The sequence below is a fragment of the Argopecten irradians genome, chromosome 8 (genome assembly GCF_041381155.1).
Source record: "Argopecten irradians isolate NY chromosome 8, Ai_NY, whole genome shotgun sequence".
Lineage (NCBI taxonomy): Eukaryota > Metazoa > Mollusca > Bivalvia > Pectinida > Pectinidae > Argopecten > Argopecten irradians.
This window is the reverse complement of record NC_091141.1, coordinates 5,429,136-5,441,938: the sequence shown is the minus strand read 5'-3', so window position 1 is coordinate 5,441,938 and position 12,803 is coordinate 5,429,136. Positions and strand designations below refer to the sequence as shown.

General features: G+C 33.9%; 1 protein-coding gene across 1 annotated transcript; it reads left to right on the top strand.

The window, feature by feature from the left end:
- Positions 1 to 3,086: 3,086 nt before the first annotated feature.
- LOC138328754 (uncharacterized) lies at positions 3,087 to 5,889 on the top strand. Its single transcript, XM_069275502.1, has 4 exons — positions 3,087 to 3,242; positions 4,034 to 4,105; positions 4,789 to 4,848; positions 5,706 to 5,889. Exons 1-4 carry the CDS (start codon positions 3,176 to 3,178, stop codon positions 5,840 to 5,842), a joined length of 336 nt encoding a protein of 111 aa, XP_069131603.1. The 5' UTR covers positions 3,087 to 3,175; the 3' UTR covers positions 5,843 to 5,889.
- The last annotated feature ends 6,914 nt before the right edge of the window (positions 5,890 to 12,803 follow it).

Genomic DNA, 12,803 nt, shown 5'->3' with positions numbered 1-12,803 from the left:
ATCTAATTGTAAGAATGATTTTTGGAAGGATGTATTTACAGCATGGTTCAAACTAAGAATAAAGGATAATCAATTAGAAGCGGAAAAACACTCTGTTCTTAAGACACCAATTTGGTACAATAAAAACATTACTGTTGGAAATAAAACGATTTTCTACCAATCATGGTTTAGAAAGGGAATTTCAATTATACAAGACCTGTTAAAAAGTGTTTCTCCATGTTCATTCCTTACATATGATGAATTTTGTAATAGTTATGGTGTAATAAGTAATTATCTTCAATATAATGGACTGATATCCAGCATTAAAAAGTATCTGAAGAATGTAAATTTACCAAATGAAATACTATTTTATCCAATTATTCCTTTTAGTCTTGAAATTATACTGAAAAACATTTGTGGAGTCCAAGATTTTTATAGAGCACTTGTCAAAAACAATACTGTAATAACTGGTCAAACTAAATGGGGAACCTCTTTTGACTACGATCAAGAAACATGGAAAGATATATATAATATACCCTTCATCTCTACCAATAATACTAAACTTCAGTGGCTTCAGTTCCGAATCTCCCATTATATACTAACAACTAACACTTATCTTTGTAAAATTGGTCTCTCTAATAATCCTTATTGTTTGTTATGTGCTTTAGAAAGGGAGACAATCACTCATCTATTTTGGGAATGCTCTGAAGTTCAGGATTTTTTAGCTAATTTTGAAAGTCTTTTAGATATTCTGTTTATACCATTTGCAATTAATAAAGAAACTATGCTTTTCGGAAAATTTAATCATAACGGAATATATCAAAGAATCGATAATGAAATTGTTCTTTTTATCAAACAGTATATTTATAAAACAAGATGTTTACATGGTTCTTTAAATGTGATGGCTTTTTTAAACTGTATTAAAGATTATTATTATGTTCAAAGATATATAGCTTATAAAAAAGGAGAAAAAACTTTTAAAAAATTTACCAAAGATTGGAAAAAAATGGATAAAGCTAGTAGAACTCACAAATCCCTGACAGTTGCACATATCTTTTATTAAAATAGAATATATATTTATTTGTTGTCACACATACATGTGTCATGCTTGCTTTTGATCAGGATGTTGAGCAGTAATTTTTAATTCAATAATATTATTGTAACTATCAAATATAGAATGACTATCTAACTTCTTGCCTCCTTCTTCTTTTTTTTCTTCTTTTTTTCCCCATTCTTTCTTTCTTTTTCTTTCTTTATTTTATTTTTTTTTTTTTTAATCGTGTTTTCATTTAGTTGATTCATTATTCTTCATATAAGAATATATCTACATTTAAATATTATACTTCACGATCTCTCGTTTCTAGTTCATCCCATTATCCCTTCTTTCCTTCCCAATTCTTTTGTTTTTTTTTGTTTTTTTTTTTCTCTCCCTCCCCTCTCTCTATAAAAAAATCAAACAATGAAATTATAATGATGAATGAAAGAATGGCAGAGTGAAAGATGTGCATGGAAGATAACTATATCAATAATTCATGAATATGTGATTAATGTAAAACTGATGTATTGTTTGACAAAAAATAAAAAATTACAAAAAAAAAAAATTTAAAAAAAAAAAAAAAAAAAAAAACAAGAGATCCCAGAGGGATCTTGGCGCCCACCAAAGAATGATCTATGTCTGACAATGGAAAGAGGGATCTTTTCCCTTCTTTTCAAACTTTTTCAAACACGACTACATATAAAATTTGAGACATATTGCTATAGTACTTTCTAAGAAATAGTGGTAACAAACTTCAACAATGAAATCCAAGCTGGAGGCCGTGCAGCCAACTTATTGTTGACCTATCAGTTACAAAATGCAATATGCACCACTAGGGTCCTAGGGGAACCTACATATAAAATTTGAGAGAGATCCCTTTAGTACTTTTTAAAAAATAGCAATAACAAACTTTAACTATCAAAATCCAAAATGGCTGCCAGGCGGCCATCTTGTTGACCGATTGGTCCCAAAACGCAATATGCATAACTAGGGCCCTAGGGGAACCTGTGTATAGAATTTGCTTGAGATCCTTTCAACACTTTCTGAGAAATAGTGGTAACAAACTTCCACTACCAAAATCCAAGATGGCCGCCAGGTAGCCATCTTGTAGATCGATCGGTCCCAAAATGCAATATGCACAACTAGGGCCCTAGGGGAACCTATATATGAAATTTGAGAAAGATCCCTTTAGTACTTTCTGAGAAATAGCAGTAACAAACTTTAACTATCAAAATCCAAGATGGCCGCCTGTCGGCCATCTTGTTAACTGATCTGTCCCAAATTGCAATATGCACAACTAGGGTCCTAGGGGAACCTGCATATGAAATTTGAGAAAGATCCCTTCAGTACGGTGTAAAGTAAGTAACTTTTGTAACTAAGAACAATACTAAATCGTCTGGTCCCGTTTTTGAAAGTAAAAAAAAAAACCATTTCTCAGCGGTGAAGCATCTTTAAGATATGGCTATGATTTCATTTTTTGTTGTCATCGGTGCATTATTTGGGCTATTACAACTGTAATTGTCCAGGTATTTGTTCCATTTGTAGACTTTTTACTGTTAGTTTAATATGTGTTTCTTCTTTCACATAGGTTGGACCAAATGTTACAACATAGAAATTGTTCGACTTTCTGAATTAATTGCATTCACATTTTAAAAATTATCCTCATATATTCAATTTTCAAATCAGTTTCCAAAACGTTAAGTGTTATAATTCTGATTTGCATTATTGATTCGCACGTGCACGTGCACGCGTAGCGGGACATAACATCCTCGATACACCAGGAGCTATATACTGACGTTATATCCACCCCTGGACTATCTCATAGTAAAACTGGAGGCAACAGAATAGAACAGGTAATTTAGTCCATTGATGTTCGTCAAAAGAGCCGTACAACGGTACATTGCGGTTGACTGTTGAAGGAAATCTTTGTAGGCATGTGATTGGTTCATCTGCTGAGCTGCCTCCAGTTTTACTATGAGATATTCCATGGGTGGATATACCGACAGTTACAGTAACCCTTGTAGTATCGAGGATGGATATAACACAGCGACACGGAAACTGCCATAGACACTGCATTTTGGCGCTATATCAACTTCGGGTTAGACCTATACTATGCTGACGTCACAATAGTTATTTAACGTAATATCGATTGTGACGTCAATGTTCATGCTGTGCATGGTAACGGGACGAGTCCACGGATTCTCAAAGGATATCCATGAAACAAAGAGTACGTATAGATGGATGGTGACGATGTCAATATCTGTGTATGGTGACGATGTCGATATCTGTGAAGGGTAGCGATGTCAATATCTGTGTATGGTGACGATGTCGATATCTGTGAAGGGTAGCGATGTCAATATCTGTGTATGGTGACGATGTCGATATCTGTAAAGGGTGGCGATGTCGATATCTGTGTAGGGTGACGATGTCAATATCTGTGTAGGGTGACGATGTCAATATCTGTGTAGGGTGGCGATGTCGATATCTGTGTATGGTGACGATGTCAATATCTGTGTAGGATAACGATGTCAATATCCTGGTATGGTGACGATGTCAATATAAGTGTACATCTCTCCTTTTTCGTGAAAAATACACTTTATCGCAATTATACTGTAAAAAGGCTGATTTGATGCTTTTCTTGATTTTTTAACGTGTCTTATCCATGTTTGACATCTCAACAAAGGTTGTCATTTCGACTTATGCACCATCTCCACCCACTCTACTTAGACCCTACCAGTAGTCGCGAAGGCACAGCAGTCGTGATTTTGGAAAAAATAATTGCTTGCATCTCACGAAACATTATTTCCACATAAACAAAACAGAACCATCATGAAGTATTCGTTAGCAGCTACAGACATTTGGAAACTGGACGCACAGTCGAACCATCACGACTGACTGGTTGAGGCCCAGTGCCAAAGAAAAAATAATCAGATAAAAATAAATGAATAAAATTTATAGTTTTTTTGTTCTGGAGACAATGCATCTATTAAGTTTTTGACAATATCACCTTTTTTCAAGGCGACATGTTTGGAATGACCTTTGTCACAATGGCATTGTACGAAGTGGGAAAGTTCCTAGAGAGCAACCCAGGTAAGGTCGATTTTATGTTTTAACGCACGATAATTACGTAATATGTGTAGAATGTTTGTGGGATTATTTTGATAGATGAACGACACAATTTTCAAACACATCCTGTATCTAGTCTGAGTCTGTCCTCGCGTAGATTCATGATTGCAGAGAAAACAAACTACAGTCAAACTTGTCTATGAATATATACAAGCGGTCTTCAAAGACTGGTGGTCACTATATGTACATATGTGCTTGTATGTATAATGTCTTAATCGTAATTGGACACCCCTCCCCCGGAAGACATTTTCAATGTAAAACTGAAAAATAAATTGACTACCGGAAGTTTTAGATAGTGAAATGTAGCTGCCACAACAAAGTGCGAATCCAAGACGATCCGAAATGTACCTACAATGTAGTTTCGAGGCAGAATCATAGTTGGCAGTTGTCGCGTGGTTAAACTGTCCCAACTCGTGAGTTGCCATGTATTGCCAATCCCCACTTAACATAGCACATCCTTCCCTGACACTTTCGTCCCGCAGTCGGGGGCATTTTCGTAAAGTTGATACCTTTTTTTGACACCAAACATAATTTCATGTTCTGCTGAAATGTTCATTGTTTGGACAAGGTTTACGTTAATATTTCATCCGTCAATAAGATACACATATTTTTTTTACATATTTAATCAAACTTATGTTTTATTTCAGAGGACGAAGAAGATAAAGTGCCGACTCAGTCTTCTGTCCATGTGCCAGGCCAATTTGAAAGTAATAACCATCTTAATATCTTTTAATTTCTTTTTGTGACACAAAGAGACTCGTCAGTTTTTGTGATTTATATATATATATATATTTATATAGTGACTCATCCTTAACGTCGGTTATGCCTTTTTCTCGTGCCCTTCCTCCCATAGTCGACATTTCTCTGTATTCTCCAGTTTCGTACTAGTTATCTTTATTCGCCCTGGATCAGTCAGTCCCTTTCTTTTTCTTTTTGTGTCCTTTTTCATATTTACAGTTAAGCCGAAACTTTGTCTTTTGTTCACCCGATAGTCGAGTCGATTCCGTATCACCATGTTTTTTCCTTTTCGTTACTTTCAATCACCAAGTCTTTTTCTCATAATTCTCAAAGTTTTGTTCTCCTTTATCAAATTACAATTTTGAATAGCATTTATTAACCTTCCCTTCTAGAATTTCACTTTAGAATACGCTTACCTTTCCTCTTTTGTTTGTTTTTCTGTTTCCTTTCAGTCGAGTCTGCGTGTCTCTTATTTGCTCATGGAGACAATTTTGTTCGACCCTGTGCCTCAACCCCCATTATCGAATTTTTAAATTTTGTCATGTCCCCCTTTCCGAAGTATGTTCCGTGTTTTGATTTCTCCTTCTCTGAATGTGTTGTTTACTCGTGCTTCTCCCTCTCTGAGTTACTGCCAATTTTTAATGTTCCCTCATCTGATTGTATATTGTCCCATGGTATTTTTCTTTATGAAAATCTTTTCTCTTTTGCGTTCCCTGTCTCCAAGTCTTTTTCTCTTCCCTGGTGTATTTTCATCTATCTATCCTGGCTATCCTAATTTTGTCTTTTCTCACTTCCACCTTTCCTACTATTTTCTATTTTTCCGTAGCTGAGTCCTTGTCGTTCCTGCAGCCCCCACCACGACCACGCCCAAAGTTCTTGTTGAGACACCGACGCCGATTGGCTCGCAACCGAGCGTACACAAAATCTCTCATCCAATCCCTTCCGGACGATCTCAAGTTCTAAAGATGGCACATCAAAATGAAATAAAATAATACGAAATGTATATGAAATTCTCTTTCTGTTCTTTGTGTGTCCGATCATCTAGTATTCGAAGAGGTTATAACTTGTGCGCGCATATCTACACCTGCTATACCCGAGACATTATAAAGATGTCAGCTAAGTGAGAGCCAGCTTAAAGTAAACCCTAATTTATGAAACTATCCAAAGAACATTTCAAATTATTTGGAGAACGTTAGTAGCGTTAGTCCTTACTTCACGTCATTGTCTATATGACGTCACAATCTACTGTACGTTCCAAAATGCTTTTTACAAGGTTACCTTAAATTTAAGTGCATTTATAAAATTATTGGACTACTTTGAATATCATTTTAAGCTTACTGTATCTAACGATGTCAAAAATTTTCCTTAATTTTTATCATTTCTGTCATGTAGTCCGAGAAATTCAAATGGAGTGTAAAAATCTCATTAATCTTGTAGATGGAAGTGTGGCCGGTCAAAGAAAATCTGCCCTCATTTCCATTAACTTTCCTTATAACTCTATTATTTCAAATTCTCAATAAGAAAACATTACGTAATTTAAGGAAAGCGTTTTCTCGTCCCAATCCAATGAAAACATTTGGCGACAAGGTCATGCAGTATATATAGAGTGTTTGTTGAGTACTCATGTAACCGGACAGTCATAGGACTGCATGTTATAAACTTTGAATTTCAATTTAAGGAAACATCAACTTTACCTAGTCCACGCTTAGCCTTTTGAGATCGAATCCAGGGGTAGAATTCCTTATTCCATGCACCACGTTCTGTATACATGTGATTGTTAGTTCTCTAATTAACCGGAGATGCTATAATCGTGTACTGTGTCCACACGAAAACTTGAGAACGGATTGATTGTCGATGTTGACGCAATTGTAGCTTCCGAGGCAACACAAACCGAGATTTAATTGAGGTCATAGGGTTAATTTCATGTATATAAGGTACATTGGTCACTGGTACATGCATCTTAAAATCATGTTGTTTTTTTTCAATTACAGTTTTCAGATGATAATTAGAGAAAGGCTTGTTAAGAGTTCACTGAAATTATTTATACAATGCTACCTTATGATATAACACACGGCGGGATTGATGCCAAAAGACCAACCAAACTTTTATAATAAAAAGGTTACTTCTTGTGAGCTGACACTTTGTTTTGATCTCCATAACGGATAAATGTTTCACTTTGGATATATAGATGATCAACATTTGTTCTCCGATGCAAATTTGCCATAGTTGAATTAAAATGATAAGAAAAACAAGCAGGGTGAAAGAGAAACATGATGTATTGAAACCAAGATTGAATTGTATACATGTACACATAAAATGTTGAAAGTAGTTAGACCCAGCCCTCAAACATAGGGACTATTGGCACAGGTAAGGATTCAAGCCTCTGACACCTAAAAGTTCATACAGCGCTTGGAGTGGTCACTTACAAACATGGTAACTCATTGATCAGACCAGTGGTCAGTGGTACAGATGTATACTCAGACCAGTGGTCAGTAACACAGCTATAGGCTCAGACCTGTGGTCAGTGATCATGATACAGTTGTAGATTCAGACCAGTGGTCATTGATACAGTTGTTGAATCAAACCAGTGGTCAGTGACACAGCTATATATTCAGAGCAGTGGTCAGTGATACAGTTGTTGAATCAGAGCAGTGGTAAATGACAGACCAGTGGTCAGTGATACAGCTGTAGATTCAGACCAGTAGTCAGTGATACAGCTGTTGACTCATACCAGTTGTCAGTGATACAGCTGTAGATTCAGACCAGTGGTCAGTAACAGAGCTGTTGACTCAGACCAGTGGTCAGTGATACAACTGTAGATTCGGACCAGTGGTCAGTGATACAGTTGTTGAATCAAACCAGTGGTCAGTGACACAGCTATATATTCAGACCAGTGGTCAGTGATACAGCTGTAGATTCAGACCAGTGGTCAGTGATAAAGCTGTAGATTCAGACCAGTGGACAGTGACACAGCTGTTGACTCCAACCAGTGGTCACTGGTTGACTTATACAATGTCATGGATAATATTTCAGCAGCTTCACTTTCTTATACCATACAGCAGTCACATCATGGTGTAGATTAAGCCAGTTTTTGGATGAAAAATTGGTTCAGTTGAACAACATGGTAATTTTTAACTATTCCACAAGATCTACAATTTGTTCTTTATACACACATTCAGCTGTCTCACAACTGCTTACCGCAGTAAACACAAATCTTATTACAACATACAATTATTACTAAGTCAGAGTCATTTCACAAGGACCGCGTCATGTATATGAGAAATGGATCAAAAGAATGACTTTACTCTAAATCTGTATTACTTGTATATCTCAATTTAAATGACAGTTGCTATAAAGATGACATGCAATACTTCTAACAATGTTCAACTTTAACAAGAGAATGTATTTTCTATTACCTTCAACAAGAGATTATCTAATCTAATATTTTTAATGTGAGATTATCTTCTCAAATTTTGTGAACAAGATAAGTTTTTCTATATGACTATCATTTCTTAAAAGAATCATCAAAAACATGCAACAACGTATTTGGTTTTAGGTAAGGCTTTCTTATCAGTACTTAGCTAGCGGACAAATTGATATTTAACCAAATGCTACATTCATTCCAATACTAATACCAATACATTGTACATTATTGTATTTGAATAATCATTTACAATAACTATAATTTAATGATTGAAAAATAGTGCAGTAGTTTTGAAGTTTGTCCATTAATAAAAATTATTCTGATGTTCTTTTGCATTTTTCATATTGGTCTTCTGCCCAATATAAAATGCTGATAGCACTACAGAATAAGTTGAGATAGGTACCAGGTAGTAATCCTTACAAAGAAATTTACTGTAAGCTATTGAAAATCACAGACAAAAACAGGAAAAAATCTACAAAGATCACAATAAAAATAACAATTGTATCATTCTGAAAATCACAGACAAATATCACCACTATTAGATGTAAGTAGTATCACATATATACTTCATGGGCCACCCCTAAATAGCCATTAATCATAATGTCTGTACTAACATTTCAAGGTATTTGTATTATATAGCCACTATATTTCCCTTTATAGCCACTATATTTCCCTTTGTTTCACTCTCAGTGCCACAGGAGTGAAATAAATAGAAGAAATTAACACTCGTTGATCAAAATAATGACTCTTAAATGGAATTTTTCCTTTGTTTTTGGTAAGATAATTGAATATATTTGAGAATTGGAGTGTATCTAAAAGAGGCATTAAACAGGTTTGATCATTGAATTATTACAGGGGAAGTAATTGAGGAAAAATTGGTTCACAGAGGTTACAGCGGATACATTTTGTAAATACTGTATAACCTATCATCACCTAAAGATTCAGATAAAATCTGACATATCACATATAACACTCATTATATATAAACTATGATCATAACGTAACAATGCACAATGATATTAATACTGATGGATTTTGCATTCAGCCATTCGATGTCAGTTCTATCACATAATTTGACAATATTATATATACAAGCACTGATAATTAGATTTTAAAATAGCATTAATAATGCAACTGATATTAAGTCACATTTTATTATACCATGTTTTGATTTAAAACTGATATTAAGTCACATTTTATTATACCATGTTTTGATTTAAATGCAAAACAAATATCAATCTCTATATAATTTTGTCTTTTATCTAAAAATGTATTAATTTCTTTACACTTTCTTTTTTTTAAACCAATAATTATTTTCTTAGAATTTCTGTATTTTGTTGTTAGTCCTGTCCATATGTCAAAAAAACCATTGAGCATAACAAGAAAATGTGAATTCCTTGCAGGTACATTGTATCCTAAAATTCTAATGATATCATAACATGGTGGCAATACAAAATTACTGTATATACTACTATTCCACCTTTGCATATTAAAAGAGTTATCTGCCCTTGTGGGTAGGTATATCACATCATGTGTTTGAGGGCATATTTCACAGAGAAATTGATGTGAGTTTCACTCATAGACGTGACAATGGATACCTACCAACAAGGGAGGTAACTCTGTTACATACAAAGACAAAATACACTACTAGGTAAGCACTTCTAGAAAAACTCAATATCCTATAAATTCACTCTATTTCACTAGAACACTACAAATGGCTAATGAACACCTATTTAATACAGTTTGAGCAAAATATTCATTGACTCACTCTCTCTCTTTTACAAAGACATCTCAATATAAAGGAAGCAAATCAATTCCAGTTACTTAGTATGGTATATACTGTACATCATAAATCATGGTACCCTATATTGGTTTTAAAATATCAAGTTATTACTCAAAAAAGAAAGAAATGTTTAAAACTTTAAAGAACATACAATATGCATTTATTACGTCTTGTCCTTTTTATGCTGAAACCGTTGCCTTAATGATAAGATAGATATGACAGTCCTAATTGCACTTTATGATATGTTCCATGAGATATCCTTTGAGACATGTCTGACAAATCATAGGAATTCTAAGAAGTTAAAATGCTTTGATCTATTAAAACTTTTCAAAGACATTATCAAACCTAGGGAACCATGTACCAACCTTATTGTTTCATCTAAATTTGATGTTTCAGAAATAAATTGCATGACCCTGTTAAAAGCTAACAGATTAAATAAATAAGCTAATATGTAACATGTACTATCTATTTTTATAAACTTTTTAAATATAACTTTTTGTAAATTATAACTTTCAATATGAATTTCTATCAAGAATTACATACAGAATACATAATAACTATAGGTAATGACTAGATCTCATTAAGCATGATTGACATCTGAAAGAATTAATCTTTATATCTTTCCATGGTTATATAAATTAATATTTACTTATTATGAAGGAAGCTTATCATATATATTATATATACAGTCTATAGGTTTTGTATCGCTCACCTGGATATATTTATAAGGGAGGTAGAATTCTAAATAGTAAAATGGAACTCTTCATGGTTAAAACCTCATCAGGATTTCATAAAAAGTGTTTTTTAATAAATAAGGTAATTTTATCATGTATAACCATTGACAGTGTTCTCCCCTCTGACTTCAACTCTGATTTGACACTCAATTATGAATTCCAGTAACCTTTATAAAATAACAGAAAAATACTACCATGTACATGTAGGTTTGGAAGACATGTTGTTAAACATAAGAATGAATAGACGAAGGACGTAACACTATGCACTAGATTAAGATCATTTTCAAATAATAATCTACAATATTATGGCTTTATATCAATAACATATTATTTGTTTACAATCAGCACAATGAAAAATCAACAGTATATCTACTGAAATAGTGGTATATCTAAAATAATGGCACTGCCACAAAGTATACTAATATATTGTATTAAACTCTAATTAAATAAGTCAGCTTTACAGAATGCTATTACAAAATTAAACTCTAGGTTTCTCCGTTGCCTTATACTGTTTGTTTATATGTAATTTACATTCATATAATTCTTCTTGTGACTCCCAATCTCTTCTCTATAGAACAGAAATCACAGTTCTTATCAATAAACATATTGCACTACTTTAAAATGTTAGTAGCACATAATTAGTGCCTATGAATACTATTATATTAAATTCTTAAAGTTGTGTCTTTTAATACTTTCATAATTATAATAAATAATTAAAGTTATGTCTATAAATAATATTTATACATATAATCAAGTGATACAAGTCGTAGCAGACTTAACTTTGGAATTACTTTTAAATCATTATATTCACACTGATCTTACAAAGTATATTACAGTCAACAATATCATAGGAATGGTCATTAAAATAAACCATGAAAGGAGAATTAGGCTTCCTTCTTATTCTGTCTTTGTATATTACAGATCATCTCCTGTGTAAGTTGGTATCTATTGTGACATCATTATTTTGTGAGTTAATTTATATTGTTTTCTTTGAAAATTATGACATTACGCTCGCAAACACATGATATCACAGTCAATACCTTATTGCAAAGATAGAAAACTCTGTACTATGCAAATACAGAATACCTCTCACACATGATTTCTTACTCTAACTTATTGAACTCTTCATATTGTTAAAACCACCCCCAATTAGCTATTCAGGAAAAGATTTTTTTTTAAAGTAAGGAAATCTCTTTACATGTACATCCATTAAAGAATCATCCTTTAAGAGTTGTCTCCTCCATGGTTTCATTTTTCAATTTACATGGTGTACTCAAGAAGGAATTGAAGAAACCTAGGTAACATAAAATGATCTCTTCTAAAGAAGGAAATGTGATATTTAAATATTTTATGTACAACAATAGGTCATCTTTGGGTCAGATGACTTAAAAGACGCACAGCACTATAACATGACCTGATCACGGCACCTGACAGAATGATCTAGATAGCGGCACCTGACAGAATGATCTAGATAGCGGCACCCTGACAGAATGATCTAGATAGCGGCACCCTGACAGAATGATCTAGATAGCCGCACCCTGACAGAATGATTTAGATAGCGGCACCCTGACAGAATGATTTAGATCGCTGCATTCTGACAGAATGATCTAGATAGCGGTACCCTTACAGAATGATCTAGATAGCGACACCTTGACAAAATTATCTAGATAGCCGCACCCTGACAGAATGATCTAGATAGCGGCACTTTGACAGAATGATCTAGATCACTGCATTCTGACAGAATGATCTAGATAGCGGCACCCTGACAGAATGATCTAGATAGCGGCACCCTGACAGAATGATCTAGATCGCTGCATTCTGACAGAATGATCTAGATAGCGGCACCCTGACAGAATTATCTAGATAGCGGCAGACTGACAGGATGATCAAGATCACGGCACCCTGACAGGATGAGCTATCATTATCACAAAGTTAGATCCATACATTTAATCTCAAGAACTGATGATATAGTATACACATATC